We start from the raw sequence: 25,847 nt of genomic DNA, 5'->3' as shown, positions 1-25,847 counted from the left end.
CTCAGGAGTTCGAGACCAGCCTGAGTAAGAGCGAGACCCCGTCTCTACTAAAAAAATAGAAAGAAATTCGCTGGACAACTAAAAATATATATAGAAAAAAATTAGCCGGGCATGGTGGCGCATGCCTGTAGTCCCAGCTACTCGGTAGGCTGAGGCAGGAGGATTGCTTGAGCTCAGGAATTTGAGGTTGCAGTGAGCTATGATGATGCCACTGCACTCTAGCTCAGGTGACAGAGCCAGACTCTGTCTCAAAAAAAAGAAAAAAGGTATTTGTAATACTGAAAGTGTCCAGGAGAGAAATGGGCTGCCTGGTGAGGTAGTGAGATCCCTGACGTTGGAAGGACCCAAACCAAAGTTGAATGGTCAGTTTCAGGGGGGGATTCCTGCTTTGGGTAGGAAGTTGGCCCAGGCGGCCCTGTGGTCCCTTTCCTCTGAGAGTCTGTCACCATTCTAGAGGTGGACCAAGTAGAGGAGGCAGGCTCAGAGAGAACACGCACCTCACCGTGCCGAGGCCCCCGGGGCCAGAATCCAAGCCTGCTGCCTGGACCTTCCCTGGTGCATTATTCAGGGAAGCCTCAGTGCTCGGAGCGTGAGAAGTTTGGGGAGGTCTAAACGGCAATGGAAGTGTCCTGGGCCTCGAGCATCTTCCCAGCCCAGCACCAGGTAGAAAGGGTTTGGGATGGTTTGTTTCCTCGCTGGCCCCGCCACTCTCCATTTGCAGAGACAGTGACGGCCTCGGCCATGCCCTGGGGAGGCAGTGGGAGCACTGCCGCAGTCGTGGGCTGGGACAGCCAAGCGTGTTGCATTGAGCTCCAGCCGTCTCACTGCCCGTCCCTTGGCCTCAGCTCCTCTGGTTTCAGGGGGCAGAGAAGGGAGGTGCCGACCCAGCAGGGAGGCCAGGGGCAGTGTGGCACTCCCCCCAGCTGTTCTGAGGCCTAAAATAAAAGCCATCTTAGAAAGACAGGTGAGAGATGGCCCAGGGCTTCGGTAAAGGGCAGAAGCGCCTGGGTCAGAGTCACACAGGGCTGGTGTGCCCTTCTCAGCTCAGCCCCGCTGTGGGCCTCAGACTCCAGGTCTAGGCAGGTGGGCGAAAGGGCCCCAGAGTAGGGAAGGGGACTTAGGTGACACCATGACACCAGCCTGTGCAGACACAGCACATGCAACACAGCGAGGCAGATGCCACTAAACAGTCACCACACTTCTTGCTGGGCCTAGACTCGGCCTTAGAACTTTTCTGAATGCAACTTTTCAAATCCACTACCAGGGGATTTGAACCTGGCATAGAAAACAGACCCAGTTCCCTTCAGCTTGCTCCTTTGAAAAAAGAGCCAACAATCCCTATTCAGCCTGTGTCTTAGAGTTGTTAGTAGAGCAAACATGATAATTTACAAGCGCTGGACATGTGGCAGGAGTTGAAGACAACCTGGGAGAGAAATAACTTGCATCCCATGGAACTCTATGCAGCCATTGGAAGCAACAGATTAAATATACACACAGGTGGAACACGAAAACATGATGCCTAGTGAAAAAAGTACAAAATAGGAGATTTTATGTAACAATTTATATAAAATAAAAATATATGCCCATCATGCAGAATAACAATACAGAGTTTGCAAGAACACATTTAAACAAAAAGTTGCACATTGAAATAGTAAAACTGCTGCTCCTTGAGGAGGAAAGAGAATGTGGGTGGTGTGTATGGATAAAAGTTATGAGAATATACATAAAAGGTGGGGGGGAGTCCCTTGAACCAGTGAGGCCCATTTGCTGTGAACTGAGAAGGGAGATCCACTCAACCATCTGCGTCTTGTGGAAAGGAAGGACGAAGCAAGCAAAGGAAGAAGGGAGAAAGAAGGCACAGAACTGGCCCTGCATGGTTACTGAGCTCTGCAAGCTCCTGGCAGGCAGACACATGACCTGTGCTTCTCTCTGTCACTGCCCCCCGCCCGGCATGCCCGCCACATGCCTGGCACACAGAGGCCTCTGCCTGTGGTCTGAGCAGGACACAGGGTCTGGACGTTGGAGACAGGGAAGCATAGTTCTTCCCAGCTGCTTTCGGTACCCGGGGTAGGGCTGGGCAGTGCACTTGACCTGACCCTCTCACCTGCCTGCAGTTCTCCTCCTTGCTTGAAGGGTCAGGACAGGCAGGGACTGACCTTGCCCTTCCTGCAGAGTGAACTGGGAGGTACTTAGACACTATCCATTGAGTACCTACCACTGGACACCAGGCAGGGTACAAAAGAAGTTGTAAGAATGATCCTGGTCTTCCATGGACTTGGAATCACTCAGTAAGCATGTTTTTAGTGAGCACCTACTATATACCAAGGCATAGATGTGCATGAAGACCAATGGAGTGCGCAAGGCAGCAGCCAATTAGGTCTTTGGTCAGACGTCCAGATGCCAAGCACTTGGGGTTCTGAGGTCTGCCTGAAGAGGTTTCCTGGAGGACAGTCTGAACTGGAAGGCGTAAAGAGGAGGAGGCTCTGGGGAGGGGTGGTTGGAGTTACTTCCCAGAGGAAACTTTGACCCCATCCCCAGCCTTTCCTGGGGCTGCGGGATGCAGCCAGATGAGGGTGTTTCCTGGCACCTGAGAGGAAGCTAAAGCTGAGATGATCCCCTCCCGCACCTTGGTGTCTCTGCAGAGACCCATGTTCCTGGGACCCCTATATTGTACACACTGGGATCCCCGCGTCTCACTGAGGCCTCCTGGTTTGCCTGGGACTGGTTTCTGTCGAGTGGGGGGTATCACTGATGGTGCCCCACCCCGTTCCCACAGTGTGTACCTGCTGCTCCACCTGTAGGACCCGGAAAGGTGAGTAGGCAGCCGCCGCTCTGCAGCGTGCTGGACGCTCACCTCGGGAGGGGGTTCTGACCAAGAGCTGCCGCTTGACCCTGGGGCTCCCTTTCAGCTGCATGGTCATGGAGGGGCCAGAAGGTTAACCCTTTAAAACAGCAAACACATTCTTTTACGGTTTCTGTGGGCGAGGAGTTCGGGAGTAGCGTAACCGGGCGTTCCCGGCTCAGGGTCCCTCAGAGGTTGCAGTCAAGACTTCGGCCAGGCTGAGTCATCAGAAGTCTTGCCCGAGCTGGAGGACCCACTTCCAAGATGGCCCTTTCATGGCTGTCGGCCTTGGTTCCTCACCACGTGGACCTCTCTGGGGCTGCTTAGTGTCCTTACAACATGGCAGGTGGCATGGCCCAGAGTAAGCGATCCGAGAGAGAAAGTAGGCAGGAAGCCACAGGACCGTTTATGACCTAGGCTTTGAAGTCACACCCACCACTTCTGCCTTATTCTGTGTGTCGGAAGTGAGTCATCAAGACCAGCCCACACTCAAGGGGAGGAGAATTGAAGAACGTGTAGAGATATTTGAAAACCACCACAGGGTTATACTTCCACGCGCTCTGGGCGATGATGAACCCGGGAGCTTCCCAAGGTCCTCTGAAATGACCAAGCCCTGTAGTTCCAGGGCTTTCTGGTCCTGGTGTAGCCAAGGGAGGCCTGATCCTGCTTTGCCACTTACTACTAGCTGTGCAACTTTGCGTGAATCACCTAACTGCTCTGAGCTTCGGTTTCCTCATCTTAAAATGGAGATAAAGATCCCTGCTTCTCCCATCTCACTACGCTGTTGTGAAAGTGGCCACGAAAGAGCCATACTCGCCACAATAATCCTGCGAAGGATGACGATGATCGTAGCCTGGACAGCCCCACCCTCAGAGAGAGGGGCGCTCTCGCGGTCTGGTCAGAGACCCCTGCTGCTGCCCTCCCCGCGTGTGAGTGACGGCTCAGTGGGGCCGTGTTCTGTCCTGACCTGCTCCTCTGTTTGCCTAACCCCAGCTAGACACGTTAGGGACTAGGCGGGTGCTGGGCTAATCTGGAGCCCTTTCACCCCACCTGGCTCTCCCATGGAAAAGCTGCCTTTGGCTCAGAGGGTGAAAGGGGCTGCGCCAGGCCTGCAGCCTGCCTGCTGGTGTCCAGAGAAGGGGGAAGGCACGTGCAGAGCCCATTACTGTCTGTGCCACCAGCCCTGGTGCCACAGTGGCACGGCATGTCCCTCTCACGTCGGTGGCGAGCAGGAGGACAGGAAAGTGAATTATACAAGGTGTCCTGTTTTCCCTCCATTTATTTTTAAGGCTTCTCAGCGCTGAGCTTTTTAAGGTCTGTAGAAGATCTGGGGATTTTGGAGGCCATAAGGCCAAGGTGAACCAAGGTCAGAGGAGTCCTGAGCAGGGGCACAGGTGAAGACCAGCTTTCTAGCCCCGCTCTGACTCTAACCAGCGAGTGTCCCTGTGGGGCCTCCCGGTCCAAGCCAGAAATGGAGGGGCCGTGTGCACTTGTTTCCAGCGCTGGGCGCTAGGACTTGGCCTGGTGGATGTGCTAGTTCATGGCAAACAAACATGCAGTACCAGTGGCCCCAGGTGACTGTGGGGATTTCTATCTATTTACGGTTTTGAGTCTGTAAATTCTGTGAGCCATTCCGAAAGCCTGTCATTCTGGTAGATTGTCACTTGGGGGACCGGGGAGAATAGAGCTGCCTTCTCCTCCCTTCCTTCCTCCTGGCAGTGTTCTGTGCTACTGTCAGAGCCCTCACCTGCCGTGACTCCTGGTGGTTTCATGATGACAGGCACCATTTCCAATGCATTTAAATAGAACTGCGGTTAATTGTAGGAATTTACTCCTTTTGGAAGGCCACAGCAACAGGCTGCATGTGCATAAACGTGCGTTCGGTATTCAGTGGGGGATGTTCTGGTTCCTCATCCCCGATCGAGCAGGGGAGCTGCAGAGATGGGGGCTCTTGAGGAGTGGGCCATAGCGGGGCTCAGTGCAGGCCTCAGGACCTGGAAGCCTGTGCCCCAGCCCTCCCTTTCTTAGGCTTCTACCTCTCCAAGGGCCCTCTTAACACCGGTGCCCGGAGTTCTCCCTCCACTCTCCCAGAGGTCTGCTGGCAAGGAACCACGTGATGCTTGGACTCACCATTTCCCTCTGTGGCCTTGGGAAGGGCCCTACCCTCTCTGGGCCTCAGCCTCCTCCTCCATAAGGTGGTGAGCTGGGCTGGCTGCCCCTCAGTCCTCCCAGCTCTGACAGTCTCTGTGAGGGAAGCATGCTGCCTGCGAAGTGGCAGCAGATGACGTTGCGGGAGAGTTGTCTTGCACCCAGGGCTGGAGGCTGACTCTCCAGCAGCGACGCCATGGATAAGGATTTCAGGGGTGGGGAAAAGCAAAGGTGGGCATCTTGGAGGCTAATGATTGCATCACAGAGCAGTGACAGCCACTGAGGTAGAGCTCAGAGGCCCCGGGGTCAGCCACAGTTTTAAGGTGTGCATCTTAGATGCCAAGAGAACATTCTCTCCCCACCTCTGCTCCATCCTGCCCCTCCGTCAGTTGATTCCCTGTTGTTCCTTGTGTGTCTGTTTCTCTTTTTCTGTGCTTCTATTATTATCTGCTTCCGCTGCCCTTATGCCCCTCTTTTCTCTCTACCTACTTTGATTGTAATAGAGAACTGAACTCTGGATTACTGGCTGTGGTTAGTCATAGAGATGCCCCCTCCTTTTTTAATCAAGTATGAGGAATAATTTTAAAAAGCAGTCATGCCTTTTGTCCTCTCAAAGAGAGAGAATTACATTTTACTGAGTGTGGCCTCTGGGCAGTATCTTTCCTCTGACCAGAGCAGGAGGAGCTGTCTGAGGTATACAGCATGGAAAGTGAGTGTGTGCGCGTGCACGTGAGCGTGTACGACTATGCATGTGTCTGTGTGGGTGGGGGCGTGTGTGTGCATGCACACGTGTGTGTGTTTCAGCCCCAAAGACCCTTCCCTAACAGAATGTTCTTTTTTCTCTCCTCGGTGGCTGTTGGGGACACGGATGTAAGTGTTCCAGACGAGCATGCTCTTCTTCAGACACGTTCGCTGCCTCCCATTAATGCTGCCGCTAACGTGTGCTGTGTGGGGTGTGTTTGCTAACTGGGGGGATGTTCTGCTGCACTGTGGGGGTGGGGTGGCCCCGGACTCAGTGCAGGCAGCTCTGCGCAGGCCTTTAAAGGGCTTAGAGACTTGGCCAGTTTTTCCCCCCTTCCCTCCCCACAGAGAGAAGAGGTGGAGCCTGTGGCCCAGCCTGCTGTATAGCCCTGCTGACACATTTGCTAATATGGAAATGTCAGCCAAGGCCACACCCCCATTCCCCTGCTGTGGAAGACAACAGGGACCCTGCCTTTTCCTAAAGGCCACCCAGCTTTGGGCATCATGGTGGCAGCTCCGTGGGCTCAAGGCTCAAGGCTGCCACCACCTGAGGTTTGCAAGTTATTGTGGCTATGATCTGGCATAGGAGACCCTTCTCCCATACAAGTTGTCTCCGAGAGCCATAATAGTAATAAGACGTGGACAGCAACACCCTTTCAGGCCTGTTGCCTGAGACACACATTCTGTTGAGAGCTACAGGGACAAGAACACTAAGGAGGCAACTGCTGACTTTTCTCCCCAGCTGCTCACCCTCATTTTCATCCTGGGGCCTCTCAGTGGAACTGTATTCCATGGGTTTATTTCTCCATTTATACTCCTCCCTGTTCCAAAAAGGAGTTAGTCTACTTCTGAAAATATATGATATATCGAATCAAAGTAACAAAAATGAAGCTTGGGAGAAAGGGAGTGGGCAGGTAAGATGCAGTCAGGGGTGAGAAGAAAATTTAAAATGCATGCCACCAAGGTGTAGACTGTCAAAAATGCCAGGCTTCCTTGAAACCACTGCAAAGAAGGAATTACAATTAGTTAGAGATCCATGTCCACCATGCAATATCCGACCACAGGCTTGGAGGCTTGGCTTGTACAGAATGTTCATTCTCATTGGTCCTGAGGAAAAGGTAGAATGTTACAAACACTCTTGGCAAAAACATTCAGTGAACACAGTGACCTAAAGCATTCTTCTTTTTTTAGGAGGTTCTCTGCAGCTTCCATCTGAGGCGACTTCAGGCCCACACTGGCCACCTTTGCTCCCAGCTCTGCTGAGCTGAGCACTTGTTTCTATTCCTGCCTGTATGTCTGGGTCCCCCTTGGCCCATCACTCCCAGTGGGCCAGAGGGTCATTTCTTTTCTACCCTGTAGTCCTTGCTCAAGGGTGCAGTGGAGAACACAAACAAAGCCATTTTGGTTTTAGTCCTGAGGTTATGATGATGATGATGATTTGGGTAATGTGTGAGTTCATGGTTCAGCCTCAGTGAATCCAGACTGAGCGGACTGGGTTGTCAGATGCCCAAGGACTTTGTGGTGCCTCTGAGCTGCCTTCTGAAGCCCACAACGATCACTACAGGAAAAGCCCTGGACTGGGATTTAGAGGGGACAGCATGTGCAGAGGCACAGACTCGAACCAATTCCCACCCCACTTCCAGGATGTGGGCTTTCCTGCTGGGCGGTTTCTGCCTTGGTCTGAGGGCGTTTGGTCTTTTATGTCTCCTGTTAGGCGAGAGGTATCTGTGTCCATAGGAACTTCCTGGTTGATGGGTGTCAAACTCTGACTTGGAGCGAGAGCTGAGCTCTCTAAGATGATGTCAGGATTGAATTCAGTGGGTGAGTGGCCACGGTCTATCCAGACCTGGGTCAGGGGCTAAGAGGGACCAAGGGAGGATCATCCACGGCCCCACAACCTCAGGACACTTTCTCTTGGGCTGAGGGCACACAGCACAGGTTGTGTGGTGCAGGCTCCAAGCACCACTGGGGTCTCAGCACGGAGGGCTCTTCGTGCTTCACAGGATGCTAAGGGTGCAGCTGAATTGGGCACAGGATGGGACAACCCAAACCCAGAGCAAATATGCTGGGGAAGGAAAGCTAATGATCTCAGGCCCTTTCTTTTTTTTTTTTTTTTTTTTTTTTTGAGACAGAGTCTCACTTTGTTGCCCTGGCTAGAGTGAGTGCCGTGGCATCAGCCTAGCTCACAGCAACCTCAGACTCCTGGGCTTAAGCGATCCTACTGCCTCAGCCTCCCGAGTAGCTGGGACTACAGGCATGAGCCACCATGCCCGGCTAATTTTTTTGTATATATATTTTTAGTTGGCCAGATAATTTCTTTCTATTTTTAGTAGAGACGGGGTCTCACTCTTGCTCAGGCTGGTCTCGAACTCCTGACCTCGAGCGATCCACCCGCCTCGGCCTCCCAGAGCTAGGATTACAGGCGTGAGCCACCGCGCCCGGCCTCAGGCCCTTTCTAAAGCACAATCTGAGCAGATCACTCCCCAACCTACAATTCAGTTTTGAGTTTTGTTAAGGCAACCGTGATGTCATGCTGCCTCCTGCTGGCTGTTGCCGAGTACAGCAGCAGTAACTGGCAAAGCCGCTCAAGATCAGGGTTCAGTTGTTAAGTTTTACTCCACACTTGTGCTGTTATAGCCTAGCCTGTTGATGGAGAGCGCACATTTGGTTGCTGAACGTGTTCTTAGGAGCAGTAGCAGGGTGTCCCAGGAAGAGCCCTGGTTTCTATCTATAGACCTCAGGGTTGTTGGTTGGACCAGATGACTCGAGAGCCTCCTAGTACTGCATTCTGTGATTCTGGGTAAAAACAATATATGAAACATAGAAAGATGTGTGTGTGTGTGCATGTGTGTGTGTGTTTTAAATAAGCCAGGTACGGGCAGAAAACATTTTACATCTCAACTAAGATAGAACCACCTGGTCAGATGGCATGGAATATGCATTAGCATTTAATATTTTTAAAATACTATGCATTCAGTGAGATGAATTAATTCTGGAGTGTTTCCTGTGGATTTATTCAAGGCAGGCTGAAATAGGAATCTTGCTGTCATTTTTTTTGGCAGAGGCTACTATCAAGTTCTCCTTCCATTAGGCTCCTTTGCCTCTCTAGAACTAAGCCTTTGAAATGAAAAATCTATATACCTTTGCTTAAGGTTATCCCTTAAGGTTTCCTGGCATTTTACATCCTGTAGGAATGTTTGCAGCTGAATATGCAACTATAATGCACTGTCAACACTCCTTGTATGGATAATGTAGAAACTGTGCTTCCTACCTCAAAATCACTGCCCCACCTTTTCCAGAGGAGATTCTTTGCCCAAGCATTTGAGCATTCTTCTGGTGTGGAATCGCAGGTCTAAGTTGCAGGGTTTGACATGTCTCAGTTAAGGCAGCCTCTTTGTCTCCCAGGGAAACCTCCCCCCACCTCCCCACCAACGCCTTGGTAGCCTTTTGGGAGATTCTGAGCCTGTGGTTGTTTCTGTGCATAGTGGCTGGTGAGTCTTACAATTGCACTTTCACAGTCCCAGACCCCCTGCAGGGAGGCCCCAAAGATGTGGGTTCTTTCTTGGACACGGGGGCCTTGGCTGTCCTAACAGGCCTGGCTTGTCGTGCTGTGTGCCTAACCTTGCCCTTCCTTGCCCCTTTCTACACTGATCCCTCTTGCTGTACTTTGTCTCCTCTGTGTAGATTGTAATGGACATTAAGTGGTTGAGGGAGATGTGAATGAGGGTGGTGTGAAGGCTTGGGAGCCCCACCAGGTCCAAAACCCATTGGCGTTTTCTGATGAGGAGGAGGAAGACCTGCTGGATTTCATGTACAAGTATAAGGCACCTCGGAGGACGGATTTGCCCCTGGAGGTACATGGTGTCTGGGGCTGTGGGTTGGAGCGTGTGTTTGCCCAAGGGCTCTGCCCCAGAGATCTGGGGGTCCTGGGAGCAGCATCTCTCGGGGCATCCAGCATCTCCCGAGTACCTGGGATGGAAAGATCTCCCTCCGCCAAGTAGGCGGGACAAGCCACTACATAGCATCCAGCCTTTTGCCAAGAGGGGAAGAAAGACCTTACTAATTTCATTTAGAAATAGAGGTGGTAAAGTGTCTAGGGCTTTATTGTTGTTGGTTTTTATCCCCAAATATTAACAACTCCTAACCTAAGATGACGTGCAAGTGAAAAGCAACCCAAATGAGTGTTTTAGGGGAAGAAAATTCCAGAATGTATAATTTGACAAGTTTTTATAAATAAGGTTTGTTCGTCACTGTATCTGCAAGACACTGCATAGCGCCTGGTACAAAGTAGCTATTCATAAAGTGTTATTAAAGGGGCACAGCCCTTTAAAGTTACCCAAAACTGTACACTTGACGTATGTGCTATTGTCAGTTGTAGATGTGGTAGAGTTTCGGCAGCAGAACGGCTGAGCCTGGAGCCTTCTGGGCTTTGCTCTGGGATGTGGGCAGGGAGTCACCAGTCATGGGCTCAGGTGCAGGGCCAGCAGGATCGGGGACCCCAGAGTCTTCCTCTTTCCCCCTAAGGTCTCCTCTCCTATTCCCCATCTGCTGAGTACTGCGGCCTGAGAGGCCAGCTGAGGCAAGCTGGGAGTCCCCTTTCCACAGAGTAGAGACCCCTGTGAGACTCAGGTGAGATGCACTGAAATGTTCCCCTACACAGGGGCTGGCGTTCCTGTTCACATTAGGACGGCAGTTGTGACCCCCTCCCCGTGCAGGAGTTCATCAGATTCCTTTCCAAGGCGAGGCACACGTGGGTCAATTTTGAAGTTAGAGGGTTTGGGAAAAGATGTTCTGAACTTGGACACTAGTGAAGGAGTCCAGTCTGGGCACTATGGCCCGGACAGCCTTATGATGGGGATAGGAGCCCAGCCTAAAACATTCTCGGGCCCAAGGGTTTGTGCTATTTTGTTTTTGTTTTTTGAAGCTGCACAAACTGCTTTACTATTTACTGTTAACCAAACTACCATGAGACAGATTACTAAAAAGGTAGGTTACACTGCTTCTTCTCTCGGTCTATGTCCAGAGGTGGCTAGTAAGCACGGCCTAGTGGTGAGGCTGCAGCACAAGGACTCAGTGTAAGGGCCCAAGACTTGTTCTCTAGCTCTGTGGTCCCCAATCCCTGGGCCACAGACTGGTGCGTCTATGCCCTGTTAGGAACCGGGCCACACAGGAGGAGGTGAGCAGTGGGCAAGCTAGCAAAGCTTCATCTGTATTTACAGCCACTCCCCTCCCCATGGCTAGCATCACCACCTGAGCTCTGCCTCCTGTCAGAGCAGTGGTGGCATTAGATTCTCACAGGAGCGTGAACCCTATTGTAAATCGCTCACGTGAGAGATCTCGGATGCAGCTTCTTATGAGAATCTAATGCCTGAGGTGGAGCTGAGGTGTTGATGCTAGTGCTGGGGAGCAGCTGCAAATACAGATTGTCATTAGCAGAGAGGTTTGACTACACAATAAATGTAATGTGCTTGAATCATCCTGAAACCATCGCCCCCCGCCTCCCCAGTCCATGGAAAAATTGCCTTCCATGAAACTAGTCCCTGGTGCCAAAAAGGCTGGGAACTAATCCTCTAGTTCATTCACTCCCTCCCTTTGTTGTGCCTGTCTGGTACTGAGCCAGACACCAGGAAATGGTGGCAAATGTGACATGGGCCTGCCCTCAGGAAGCTCCTAGTCTGGTGGGGAGACACAGAGCAGAGAATGCACACCCCACCCTAGGTGCAAGGTCCGCTACTTGCACAAAACATGATGAGAAGACAAAAGAGGTGATGATGCCTGGTTGTGTGTGGCTGGACAGTCGTGAGAGGGGCTTAGGAAAACATTTGCAGAAGTGACTTTAAGCTGGGTCCTCGGGAGGACTAGAAATATTCAAGGCAGAGGAGAGAGGGAAGGGCTTCCAGTCAGAAGGAACAGAGGTGTGAAAGGACACAGTGTAGAGAAAGAAGTTATCTGTGTAACAGTGGACAGAGACAGGGGTTGAGGGTAGGTTGGGGCTGGTTGTGTGAACCCCCTTAAAGTGCTATGCTAAGAAAAGTTTTTCCCTTTCTTTCATAGTAATAATAACTCCTCCTGTGACCTGTGTATCCCATGGAAGGAGGGGTCCCTTGAGAGTCATTTGTGGAGGAAATGAGGTGGAACCCTTTATACAGTTGAGTAGTCCTAATCCAAAAATCTGTAACTTTGAGTGCTGACATGATAATCAAAGGAAATGCTCACTGGAGCATTTTGGATCTCAGATTTTCAGATTGGGGTGCTCAATTGGTATGCATGTGCAAATATTCCAAAATCTGAAAAAAATCCAAAATCTGTAACACTTCTGGTTCTAAGCATTTTGGGTAAGGGACACTAAAGACAGTGTTTGCCTCTGTGGTGTTGTTTGCTGTGCATTAAAGGGTTTCACATCCAGAAAGGGGACTGGAAATTTCTTGATGGAAATTTGAAGCACGTAGCAAGAAACATGAGACCAGTTCCCAACGGAAATAACAAAAATCAGGGAAGAGTTGGGGAGGCGGTTCTCTCTGCTGAATCATTTGTTAAGATCATTTTGCTCCCAGGGTGGAAATAAGAAAGATGTGTCATTCTTCTGCACAACCGTTCCCTTGGAAGATCTTGAGATTTAGGAGACTATGAAGCCAAGAGGAAGGTGTTAGCCTTTTCGTTGGGCTTAGTTTCACAGGGGTATGTGGGATGTGACTCTAGTGTTTGATTCCTGTTGTGGAGACTCAGGGAGACCCCAGCCCCAGCCAGCTGCCTCACACATGTGCGCATTTGGCCAAGGAGCTGGATACACAATCCCTTCCAAGTGTTGTCCTCCAAAAATTCCACATTTATGCCCATTTGAGGGATGCCTTTCTTTCTGTTTTCTCTACCAGGCACCTCCTAGAATCCCTCGATCTCGCTTCAGGAAGAAAAGTACCTCATCCTCGGCCACTGAAACCACGTGAGATGAGCCAACAGCACCGGATCCACAGAATGTTTCTTCTCTGCCTTAAAGAGCTATTCACTAATAACATAGAAATCTGCAAGCTGGGTGTGCTTTGAGTGTGCAGCCTCACAGACATGGCCTTTTCTCTCTCCCCTCTTCCACTTTTAAGAATTTTTTTCCCCTTTCTTTTCTTTATTTTGTTGGGGAGAGGCTAAAGGGAAAAGTAGTGGGGGGGTGCCCTTTAAGTCTTCTGAGGTTAGTAATTTTCCACAATTGGATTGTCATTATAGACAGCAGTATGTTTTTAGAAACATAAGAGAATCACCCTTATGCTGCTGAGATGTACATTTGTAATTTATCTGTTGCATACTTAGTTTTTAGTCCTGTAAATGCAAAGCAATTTTTTAAAACTTCTTTTGTTCTTGCTACTAATACTTTGAACTATGATGTACATATTTATGGCTTTTGGCTTAATGTAATGGACTTGCAAGGGCTGCCAGAGGTTCTGATATGTAAGAAAACTGCAAAGCCAGAAATATATAAAAATATTTTTGATTCTAGAGAACGTCTCAGATGTGCTTATAAAGCTTCCAAATACAACTCCAGTAACATCCCTTTTCCTGCTGGAAGATGCTCCATATTCTTCAGATAGTTGTTTAGTCAAAAAGCCAGAGAAGTTAGGAATGAAGTTAGCTGAGTGTGATGACAGGTCAGGGGAAACATCCTAGGATAAGTCACAGGAAGCTCATCTCCTCCTCTGATTCAGGATTAGGAGCTTCTGAATCCTTTCCAGGGATTTAACATTGCCTTAGGCAGGCGGCTCACCCTTGGCCAAACTTCTTGGGGATGGGGACTTGCAGAGCTGTTGGAGGAATAATTTTATGTTTCAAAAGTGCGTGGCAAATGATTATTTCTCCTTCATAGTGACCAGTGCTGTGACTAGCTTCCCCAGGTAGAGGAGCCTACAATCTGAGCACTTTGTTTTAAACACCACTAAGCAAAAACAAAGAAAAAACACACACAAAAAAACTGAGGACTATGCCGTTTCAGATATGCTATGAAATACATCTGAGACACATGTGTAATAATCAAAATAGTGCGTTCTAGAATGGTTCTAGAGGTTGAGATCTTTATGGCTAAGACTTTGCTTAGATCCATGGGCAGCTGTGGCTCACACCTGTTCCCTGCCTGACCTGTGCAGAATGTGAACAGGGACGGCCTCACACCCGTGGGCACTATGGGTCTTACGGGGTGTCCTTACACAAGCCCGGACTGCTTAGTAGGGGAATAAAGCACCGTCTGAGGGGTCTCCCTACTTAGGTTGAGAATTTCATTTGAAAAGAATCTGGTTTAAATGGCACTGTGGTGTGAGGTAGCCGTTCTCCCCTCTGAGAGCTGAAATGTAAGAATAGTGTATTTGTGCTTAGAGTTGGTGTTTTCTTTCATTGTAATGCATGCAGTGGTCACAACCCAGTTACTCCTAATATCTGGATCGTGTTTGTTTGTAGATATGCCCTGAAGACTAGAGAATTAGTGTTATATACTACACAGAACTTAACGTCAACAAACTATAAACAGGCCTAGTTAAACACTGGTCCCTTACTGAGCGATACATATTATCAGTGGCCTTTGCTGATGACATATTAGCTGGCTCTTAGCCACCTCAGAAAGAGTTTTATTTGAAGTTGATTGTTGCCAGATATACATATCGAAACCCTTTCTTCCCACAGTTCCTCCGAAGGTGATTTTGCAATTTATAACAGGATATAGGAAATAAGCCTAAAAGCAAATCTGCGGCTGAGACGGCAAATGGAGGCTGTCTGCTCACTGTCTGTGCCCCCCCCACACCAATTCCTAAACCTGTGAAGGCAAACAGAAAATCTGTTTTCTTCAAGCTCACTGAATAGTTCTAGACAGAGGAATAATAGACTTTTTTAAGTGTATTTACCTGTTAGCTGGAAGTACCCAGAATTCTCAGAAAAAGCAAAAAAGCTTAAGCAGCTTCATAGCAACTTTTTGCCAAAATAATAAATGCCATTAGCAGCAGAGTTTAAAATCCTATTGTGAACAGCTATATTTTCATTTTACAATGGAAAGTTATAACAAGTACAGGCTATCAAGTTTGCACTCAAATATGCCAAAAAAAGTTTGAAGCACTCTACTCTCAGACATGCTGTATTATTAATACTTCTCATTCAAGATTAAAAAATATTAAGCTATCCAAATGCTGTCTTAATGTACATGTAACTATTTTTCCTTCAAGTGTTGATTAGGGAGTTGGTTTCTCTCTTAAAGACACTCACTGTACAACTGCGAGCAGCTGTCATACTTCTGGCAAAATGTGTTTACTTATCTGACAAGCTGTATATTTGTGTATGGACTGACATAAAATGTGAATACCTGTAAGTGTACATGTAGTTGTGTGGTGTTCTGTCTAGAGGATACAACTGAATGTTTTTAATTTGCTCACTTACAGACACAGACTGTTTACAAAATGCTAGCTTGAAAGTCTGTAATTTTTATGTCATAACTTTTAGTTAATTGCCATTGGGCACCCTTTCTGTTTCTGAGGAGGTGAGATGTGGTCTTGTGCTTATAAACTGAAGAGTTTAGTCATAAACCCTCCTGGCTTTGTGTGAATAGCTTGCTCACTTCACTGGCCTTTGAAATGTGTTCTCCATAGTAAACTGTCCATGTGTTTGTGATAAGAGTGCTTGTCCACCGTGACCTTCATCGAGCCTTCCTAGTCCTTCACCCGGCACAGTATTTGAAATGGCAAAGGATGTGCTTCATTCTCTAACAGCATACAAAGTGCTGATGTTCTGGATTGTGACTGTGCACATTTCCTCTAGTTTATTTCTGTAGTCCCTATAGAACGATCTGTAATAAAATAGTACACTGGACTGTGCATCAAAGGGATGTAATATTGCAGTATTCCAAAGGTTGAAGTTCTGCTGTTTTGTTATAATGCCTGATACACATCTTGAATAAAGTCTTAACATTTTTCTTTTAAAAAACATCTTTGTAATGTTGGGCTTATAAGGAAAAAGGAAATACTTTTTTAAAAATATGGAAGGTAGCAAGGATTAGAAGTTGAGTGCTCAGCCACTAATTGGCCCGGAGACTTGGCCCCATGCCTATTGCATAGGATTGTTGGGAGGGAAAAAAAATTAAGTGATATGAGTGTTTTGAAAACCATAACACACATATAAACCTGGAAGTATCACTGGTTTACATTTTAAAAGATCATCAGTGGAAACTGGGTAGCTGTGCAAATAGTTCATTGGTAGGCAGTTCTAATTCTGCAAATAGACCTTTGGTCCGACATTTTACTTTACTCTGAGCATGTCTTCTTCTACAAATGGTGGAGTACCTATGTGGGTCGGAACAGGGCGGTGCATGTACAGGGCCACTGGGGGTGGAAGGGGAGCCCTTAAACCTACCGCAGGCCTTGCCTTTAAAATTTGAACAGGTACACTCTACACTCAAGCTTCACCGGGTGGTCACAAAAACTAGAAGTTCAAAATTTGAAATATTAAAATTAAACACAGGTCTATTTTCTTTGCTTTTATGGTCCTACATTCTGTGTGTTTGACAAGACTGAAATAAAGCAGCAGCAGGAAAAAGCAGATTCAGAGGACTGAAAGGAAGAAGAGATGGAAAGAAAGGCTGGAAATCCATTCATTTATGCATTTACTGAGCCAGGTCCAATGTCAACAGAACCGAGATTAACCATGTTAAGAGCTGATAAAGAACAGTAAAGCAAAGTTATAAAAATTAAAAGCTGAGTTGGCACAGTGTTATGAAGAAATATTTAATATTTTCAGTGCTAGATTATAGTCACTTGTTGATTCAGATATGAATTTTCATGTTGTTAGAAGATGGAGGGAAATGGATCCCAAGGAGTTAGATTGGTTTTCTGAGACTTAGTAGCTGTACTTTTGGGTAATTTATTTAACCCTCACTAAGCTTCAGTTTCCTCAAATCTAAACTAGGGATAAATAATCATATCTCCTCTTGCAAGCTTATGAGGATTAGCAGTTTTATAGATATGTGCCCAGTTTTGTAGATATGCTGGGCCTAGTAAGTGTTCAATAAATTATATATATAGTTGTATAAATAAGCTATGCATATACTTTATACATTTTATCTATTTACTTGAATATCACTTAGGTAGACTCTTTAATGTAATGTTTTATTGTCAAACTATGAAACCAGTGCTGATGATAAGCCCTTCCACCCACAAAACAAAAATCGTATGTATGAAATTCCCTTCCCTCTAAATTATGTGCGTGTCAGCCCTCCCACTTCAGTCCATCTCTGGATGCTGAGGCCCTGGTTGCCAGTCCTTGTCTTTACCACTCCTGTCCCTGGGCTCTGAGGCTCCTGTAAGAGACTCTGTCATCCATATTTGCATTAAAGAAGTCATGGAGGCTGTGGGAAAGTGACCTCCTCCTTAACTTCTGCAGGCACCAGTTCCATCCCACTATCAGACGTGCGTCGGAGGGCAGGAGCCAGGCAGGTGAGAAAAGGCATGGAAGCTCTATGAGGGGTTGGCTTTGGCCATCTGAGAAGTGCAGAGCAATGAAAACCCATCAAGACAGAATGCCATTTCATGTTTCAGGTTTTCACCTCAAATTAGATGTCTGCTCTTTATTTATTAGTCCCATAAACAGATACACACTTGGCCTTCTGGTTGTAGAACAGTCTGTTGTTAATCCCTTTTCCTTTTAATGAAGGAAACACACAAGTTTCAAGGAATCCCCCTGAAAATCCTGGCCTGACATGCCACAGAACTTCCATTTGGTTATCTTTTACCTCATTCTACTAATAATAGAGGAACTTTATCTTATTATCATCAACTATTTATTGCGTTAAAGGATTTGAAACAATAATGCATGCATAATTCTACTTAATAATGGTTTCCAACCAGGCGAAGTGCTCTGCTGTTTGAAAGTGCTTCCCCAATGATTGTGAGAACCACTGCCCTAGACTATAACCACTCAACTGAATTTTACTCAATGCCTCCTACCTGCCCCTCTTCAAGTAAACAATACTTAACTCTTGCATCATTTCAAAAATGATTGAGATTACTTTTCCTGCTTAGTTTCTACAATGCATTTTTGGAAATTTTTGGAAAAAGTTTATCCTTATAAATGAAAATATGAAATCTCAAGTGGATAAACTTTTAAGAAATACATACCTTTGAAAACTTGGGTAAAAAATCTTTGTCTTCACCTCTATAGCCTCTTTTGTTTTTTGAGTGGGCATACTGAAAGGCTATTTCATTTAGTCTTCCTTTTTTTAATTTCAGAATATTATAAGGTACAAACGTTTTGGTTACATGATTTGCTTTTGTGCAGTTTGAGTCAAAGTTATATATGTACCCATCACCAAGATAGTGTGAACTGTAACTATTAGGTATGAATTTGTGTGTCCCTCCCTCCCCTCTCCCACTTGCTTGCTGTATGGAAAATAGTATGGAGATACCTCAAAGAACTAAAAGTACCATTTGATCCAGCAATTCCACTATTAGGTATTTACCCAAAGGAAAAAAAATCATTTTATCAAAAAGACACCTGCACTCGAATGTTTACTACAGCACAATTCACAATCACAAAGATGGGGAGTCAACCCAAGTGCCCATCAATCTGAGTGGATTCATTTACTCTTCTGTAAAATCTTGTTCCAATAAACTAAATGAGAACTGTTAGGAACACCTTTGAACCTAGTGCACTAGAAGTTAGATGTGGGCTGGGCGTGGTGGCTCACACCTGTAATCCTAGCACTCTGCGAGGCTGAGGTGGGAGGGAGGATTGCTTGAGCTCAGGAATTTGAGACCAGCCTGAGCAACATAGTGAGACCCTGTCTCTACTAAAATTATAAAAAATTAACCAGGCATCATGGTGTGCACCTGTAGTCCCAGTTACTCGGGAGGCTGAGGCAGGAGGATTGCTTGAGCCCAGGAGTTTGAGGTTGCTGTGAGCTAGGCTGACGCCATGGCACTCTACTCAGGCCAATGGAGTGAGACCATCTCAAAAACAAAGTTAGGTGTGCTGCCGCCCCATGCTCTAAGTGAAACTCCTCACATAACTATTTTTGCTCTGTGTGAAACCCCTAACACAAAGTGGGCCAGGGTGGTCTCCTGACCTAAGAATAGCCAACAACACTGGACAATGACACTGATGATACCTGGTGTAAAAAGGTAAGCTGGCCCAGTTGGAATCTCTTGGGAATTAGAGACTGGAGACAGGAGCTGAGGATCATGATGGAGAGAAGAACCTCAAAGGCGCCAGCTATAGTTATTATGAGGGAGCAGAAACTATAAGTAAGCAAAAGCATTAAGTTTTAAAACTTTCTTAAGTTTAATGTTGGCATTGTACGTTTACATATTAATTGGTACAACTTACATCAAATTTTATAGTTACTCATTTTTGCAAAGACATCATTATGCAAAGATACTTATTCAATAACTGGGAAATCTACACTTTTAGGTTTGTTCGATCATGGTACTTCTGATAAGGATCATCAACATACCAGTTCCGCCTCTTCCAGAAAGACGTCGTCATTTTATCTAAGAGTTTACTCTGGGTTTTATTACAGAACACAAATTCCCTCAAGCGTTTTTTTCTTGCAGGTGTCTTCTTCCATAATTTTTTCTTATAACCAGCCTGTTAGATAACATTACAAAGACATTAAAAAACATTATATTACATAGGAAACAACAGAAATCTTCACAACTCATAGTTTATAGGCCCAATGGGATCAGGTCCTTCGTAGTAACATGTGGTTTCTAGAGCCCAACAAAAGGGACATGGAAAGGAAGGCAAAGAAACCTACCCATTTCATTTTACCTAGGGTTAGATGAGAATCTAGAAATAATTGGTATGATAACAAAGGGAAGACATAATTTCAATGATCCAAAATTCACAAAATTCAGAACTATGAGAACTTTAGTTCAGTTACTTATGCATTGTATGAGCTTCTGTTGAGTGGTATAGGAAACTACCATAGTGTTGTTTCAATGTAGAAATGAGATAAGAGTTCCAATCAACCCATATATCTACAAATTTAGGACTATTTATAAAAGAGGGGATAATCCTTTCAACCTTTCAAACAGTGAGAAAGTTCTATCATTTTATTTTTACAGGGAACCAAATTTTGATCTTTAAAGAATTATTTGTTAACTTCCAAGTAATAAAAGGTAAGTAAGATTTCAACAGTTATTAAAACTCAAAGGTGGTTTTGCAAAATTGGTGTTAAGCTGCTTTCTAATTATCAGCTACTGTGTTTCCCTGAATAACAATGTGAATAAAAAAGCCCACATTTATGCTCAAGACACATTGTGGGAGAGGACAGAGCAATAATAATTTTTCAGAGTCACCCTTAGAGGCTGTGGTCCCCAGCTAGTCATTATTAAGAGTTCTGTCTGAGACAGTTCCTAATCATACATACCAACAGAGAGAAAAGCTTATAAATTAAAAAAAAAACAACAAAGTATATGTGGGTTGAATGTTTTGCCATAAAGATTAAGCCACCTGAGAATCCAATCCAAAGGAGGCTGAAATGTTCTTCAGTCCCAATCTGAGCCATGTGACTAAATCAGTGAAGTCTACTGTGATGAGTAAATATGTGCTAAGTCTGCTGTGCTGCTATAAATATTCTAGGCTTAAACAGAGCCTCCAAACAGGTTACTAAACTTGTGGGGTCTCAAAGGGCTTCTGGCAATCACTAGATAAGAGAACTGGCCTAAAGTGAAGATTTTTGCCATTATGAATCTTTTGTTTTAAGAATGCTTACATGTTTTCTTTACGTGGATTCACTTACGCAAGGAGCTGCCTGCCAAGCTGGTCCTTACACACAACACTGTAGGGGCTACTGGTGACATTGCAGGGGATATGTCAATGAGTAGGTTAACTGAATTCTGCTTCATTTTAATCTGCTCACACTCCTTTTTCAATTAGGTAACAGTGTGAAGACTCACCTTTCTCCTTATCCAAAGGCCAGAGTGAAGTCGAAGAAACCTATAGACGACAGCTTTCACAGTCTTTCTCTTGCCTTTTAGTGTACTGAAGTATGTTACAGTTCTGACTGGCAGCTTCAGGACACTTGGAAACAAGGGGGCCACTCTAAAATATATTTAAAAATTTTTACCTCAGTAATTGGATTGATTAAAGGATAAAATCCGTATCTATACTTAGAAATGAGCGAAGCTGCTCTACTGGAATGGAGTTGACTTTTAATATACAATTTACTTCAAATGATCCATGACACAAAGTATAAATATGAAAACCAACTATCACCACCTTGCAAGCCTAACAACCACTCCCTCAATCCCTATGAAAGAATTTATCGTATTTTTTTTTTTTTTTTTTTTGAGACAGAATCTTGCTCTGTCACCCTGGGTAGAGTGCAATGGCATCATCATAGCTCACTACAACCTCAAACTCCTGGGCTCAAGCGATCTTCCTGCCTCAGCCTCCCAAGTAGTTGGGAAAACTACAGGCATGCCACCATGCCCAGCCAATTTTTCTATTTTTAGTAGAGATGAGGTCTCGCTCTTGATCAGGCTGGTCTTGAACTCCTGACCTCAAGCAATCCTCCCACCTCAGCCTCCTAGATTGCTAGAATTGCAGGCAGATGCCCAGCCTATCCTATTATATTTTCATCACCTGATCTCTTAACCATCTGTCCACCAGACTGTAAACTCCTTGAGGACTTTACACATCAGAAGTGTGCTGTTTGGTAGTTCCTACTGCTGGCATGTAGGTATATGGGTGTCAATCATATTCTCCCACTCAATCAGGCGAAGTCTGCATAATAAACAGTAGGAAGGCAAAGGGTATCTACTTCTAAGATGTCTTTGCCGGCATGACTATTTTAGAAATTTTGTCTAAGCATCATGTTTCCTGAAATATACTCTACCTATTAAGGATTGTTGCAGTATGCCCACATGTCAGGTTGCTGGCCGACGTCAAAAGTCTGGGCACAGAGGAAACAACTGGTGTCTGAATATGACTAAAATGTCCAGTGGACAGTCCAGAAATAAAAGAGGCATTCTTGGTGCAGTTCCGATAGGCTGATGATGCCAAAATATTCAGGGGCCGTAAGATTCCTATAAAGAAGGAAGCATATCTACTTTATATGATATTCCAAAATATGCATCCAGATAATTAAAATTAAGTGATGTATCAAAGCAACCAAATGTTACATATAATTAATGTGTCCTGAACATCAGACTCACCTGTGGAGCTTTCATCACCTTTATTGAAGTAAAACTTATATACCGTAAAATGACCCAGTTTATGTGTACAATTCAAAGATTTTTAGAAAATTTAGAGAGTTGTGCAACCATCATCACAATATAGTCTGATGTGTCCCAGTTCTATGTCCAGTACCAGGGAACAAAATGTGTGTAACACTAATTCCCACCCCTGCCCTAGATCTTATACTCTGGTGAGACAGAACTATACACAATACAATGGCAGGTCAGAAACAAAAAAGCTTGGACCCTTCCTGGAAAGAAAAGAGTAGCAAGAGAAGGATTCATGAAGAAAACAGACGCAGCACTTGAGTTCCCCTCAAAATGTTAACAGGCCCTTAGAGGACGAAGAAAACATTTCAGGTAGGATGAACAACATAAGCAAAGGCAATGAGGCTGAAACAGATACAGCTGACCCTTGAACAACAAGGGTTTGAACTGTGTGGATCCACTTACGTGTGGATTTTCTTCAATAAAAGTTACACCAAGTGTGCCTGCCTCTCCTGCCTCCCCTTCAACCTCCTTCACCTCTGCCACCTGACACAGCAAGACCAAGCCCTATTTTCTCCTCTTCCTCAGCCTATTCAATGTGAAGACAAAGAGGATGAGACCTTTATAATGATGCATTTCCACTTAATGAACAGTAAATATATTTTCTCTTCCTTATGATTTTCTTCGTGACATTTTCTTTTCTCTAGCTTACTTTAAGAATACATTTCACAGACCCACTCAGTCAAAATACGAAAAAAAAAAGAATACAGTATACAATACATGTAACATACAAAATATGTGTTAATTGACTGTTTATGTTATCTATAAGGCTTCCAGTCAACAGTAGGCTGTTAGTTAAGTTTTTGGGGAGTCAAGAGTTATACTCGGGCATCTTCTCAGGGCCCTCTCCCCTGGGACCTGAGAACCTTGCCCGGGGTCCTTCTCTTGGGACTCGTTACCCTAAAAAAAAAAAAAAAAAAGAGTTATACTTGGATTTTCAACTGTACGGGAGCTGGTTCTCCTAACCCTGCATTGCTCAATGGTCAACAGTAGATGTATGGTTGAGGATCAGACCTGCCACAGAGGCTGAGACTGCTTGCCTGACTGTATCAGAGATCCCTTGAGAGAAGTAGTGGGAAATGAGGCAGGGTAGGTCAGCATGCAGATTTCTGAGGGCCTGATGTGGGGACTGGATGCAGTTCTCTCTATCAGTCCTTCCCACTATGGCCAGACTTAGTTCATAGCTGCAAATTAGAATAACTCATGGAGTTGTCACTCCACTTGTAAATTCTGACTTAGTATGGGGCTCAAAATTGTGCATGTTAAAAAAGATCCACAGCACTCTGGGAGGCTAAGGCAGGAGGATGGCTTGAGGCCAGGAGTTCAAACATAGTGAGACCCCATCTGTACAAAAATTTTTTAAAAATAGTTAGCTGGGCGTGGTGGCATGTGTCTATCGTCCTAGCCACTCGGGAGGGTGAAGAAGTAGGATTGCTTGAACCCAGGAGTTTGAGGTTGCAGTGAGCTATGATGATACCAATTGCACTCTACCCTGGGCAAACAGAGCAAGATTCTGTCTCAAAAAAAAACAACAAAAAAACCCCCTGACATTTAAAAATAAGCTGTTACATCATTCTTGGAAATATTTTCAATGGAATCTAAATATCATAGTGAGTTGATAACCACCTACATAATCTAAAAAAACACAAGAACTATAAATTCAAGTAAATGAAAAATAACAACTTCTTTTCACCAAATAAAGTAAAAAAGAGAAGCCAGAGAGGGAGGACACTGGACACACAAAAATGAAAAAGGACACATATCCAAAATATTTAAAGAACTACTATAAATCAATAAGACAAACAACCTAATAGAAAAATGGCAAAATAAATGGGTATTTCATAAAAGAAATTTGAAAGGCCAATATGCATGTGTAAACACACTAAAGTTCATTACTAATCAGAGAAACACTTATTTAAACCTCAGTGAGATACCACTACATAGCCAGCAGATTGACAAAAATTTGTAGATCTGACAATACCACGTGCTGGTGAGGATATGGAGCCGCCACTGCTGGAGTAAGCATATCACTGTGGAAAACAGTTTGGCAATATCAGGCAGTGCTGAATATAAACGTAGTCTCTGACCAGCTAGTTTTACAGACATATACACATACACACACCTCTTAGACACACTATTGCACTCATGAACCAGGACACAAGGTCAATCAGCTTTGTGCATAATTATCCCCAAACTGGAAACACCCAAATCAACAGAATGGAGAGCTGTAGAACAGTCACATAAGTAAATATTATATAGTAATCAGAAAGCATTACAGCTACAGGCAAAATGAATGAATCTCATAAAGTAAAAGAAGCTAGACACTAAAGAGTACACACTGTATGATTCCATTCATGTAAAGTTCAAAACCAGGCAAAACTAAACAATGTTATTGAGAGATACACACAAAGATAGTAAAACTACTACCAGAAAAATAGGAAACGTAAGGCAGTAATTATAAAAATGAGAAGAGTTTATGTTTGGGGGGGAAATAGGGAATTTTGATTGAAGAGATGCAGAGGGTAGAAGGGGCTTCTGGTAGTGCTCTATGTCTTGACCTGAGTGTTACACAGGTGTCTGCTTTAGAATTGTTAAACCATTCATGCATGTTTATATAAAATTTTCTTTATATGTATATTTCACACACACAAAAATATCACACGTAAAAAAACTCTTCTCTAACAGGAAAATTTACATCGTTGCTTTTTTTTCCTTCTTGATCTTGTTATTTCTTGTCTTTTCCCACAAAATTTTATTCTACTTTACTTTGTGTGAAAGCAACTTACTGATCATCGTATTGTATTTGAATGATTTTGAACATTTGCAAGAGTCATTCCTGTTTTCTATCTCAGTCAAGAAACCCCTATACCAGCCCTTTGCCAGGGGCTGTAATTGTAAGCAAATCAACCACAATCCATGATAGCTACACACGTTGTTGAGTCTCACACTTCATGCTTACTATGTGCCAGGCAATAGGCAAAAACGCTTTACGCTAATAAACTCATATAATCTATAGGTAGGTGGTATTATCCCCACTTTACAACTGTAGACACTAAATTTCAAAGAAATTAAATAACTCTCAAGGTCAAAGGTCGTGAATGCCGGGTCCTAGCCTCTAAATTAAAGTTAGAAGAGACTTTTTCGGTCTCCCTCGCCCCTCTGCCCCAATCTCTAGTTTGTTTTCTAGGGAAGGAGAAGCCGGTAAAGAAGCGGGTAAACCCGGGATACACGGGCCCGCACCGGCACGAGTCCGGGACCCCGGTGCGGCCGCAGGTCACGCCGCCGCGGAGAAAATTCGGAGCAACCCTCTGGCCTCAAATAATGACTTTTTCCCTCCTGTTAACCTGTAGTCTAAACGCTCACTACATGGTGTGCCACTACCCGCTTCTGTGAAAATACAAATGGAGCGTGTTGCTCTACACTGACCTGAAGCTGCTCTCACGGCACCGGCAAAAGCAGATGCAGCCATCTTGCTCTCCTCGCCTACGGCGGCCGCATTGGGCTTAAAAGCACCAGAGCGAAAGTGAATAAAGGAAAAGCAACCGGGGCAGGGTCAAGGGAGAGGAAAAGAACAAAGGAGTGGATAACTCAATGTTTATTGAGTGCATACTATATGTCAGTTATATCCTTTGCCGCTGTAAAACAACTGCCTATAGAACAGTGCCTGGGATATAGTAGGTTTGCAAAAAAAACTTTTTTGAGCATGTAATGAAAGATCTATTTAAAGTACACAACGGCCGGGCGTGGTGGCTCACACCTGTAATCCTAGCACTCTGGGAGGCTGAGACGGGAGGATGGGTTGAGGTCAACAGTTCCAGACCAGCCTCAGCAAAAGCAAGACCCATCTCTACCAAAAATAGAATAAAATTAGCTGGGCA

General features: G+C 45.3%; 2 protein-coding genes across 3 annotated transcripts in view; one reads left to right on the top strand and one right to left on the bottom strand.

The window, feature by feature from the left end:
- The window catches only part of REEP1 (receptor accessory protein 1), a 64,574-nt gene extending 48,901 nt beyond the window's left edge, over window positions 1-15,673 (top strand). The window contains exons 6-8 of one of the 2 annotated variants that reach the window (XM_045550023.1): window positions 2,777-2,812; window positions 9,434-9,585; window positions 12,604-15,673. In XM_045550023.1, coding sequence (XP_045405979.1) covers window positions 2,777-2,812; window positions 9,434-9,585; window positions 12,604-12,675 — 260 coding nt within the window. In that variant the 3' untranslated portion in view covers window positions 12,676-15,673. The remainder of the gene's footprint in view (window positions 1-2,776; window positions 2,813-9,433; window positions 9,586-12,603) is intronic. The other variant, XM_045550022.1, reaches the window with a different exon arrangement.
- Window positions 15,674-15,867: 194 nt separating this feature from the next.
- On the bottom strand, window positions 15,868-25,571 carry MRPL35 (mitochondrial ribosomal protein L35). The gene is made up of 5 exons (XM_045550021.1): window positions 25,396-25,571; window positions 21,582-21,771; window positions 20,641-20,785; window positions 19,194-19,327; window positions 15,868-16,029 (listed from the first exon to the last, which is right to left on the bottom strand). The coding sequence occupies exons 1-5, from the start codon at window positions 25,436-25,438 to the stop codon at window positions 15,906-15,908; spliced, it is 636 nt and encodes a 211-aa protein (XP_045405977.1). The 5' UTR covers window positions 25,439-25,571; the 3' UTR covers window positions 15,868-15,905.
- Window positions 25,572-25,847: the final 276 nt, after the last annotated feature.

Source organism: Lemur catta, chromosome 4, assembly GCF_020740605.2.
Source record: "Lemur catta isolate mLemCat1 chromosome 4, mLemCat1.pri, whole genome shotgun sequence".
In the NCBI taxonomy this organism is placed as follows: Eukaryota; Metazoa; Chordata; class Mammalia; order Primates; family Lemuridae; genus Lemur; species Lemur catta.
The sequence above is the reverse complement of the archived record's forward strand: the minus strand, read 5'-3'. Positions and strand labels throughout refer to the sequence as shown.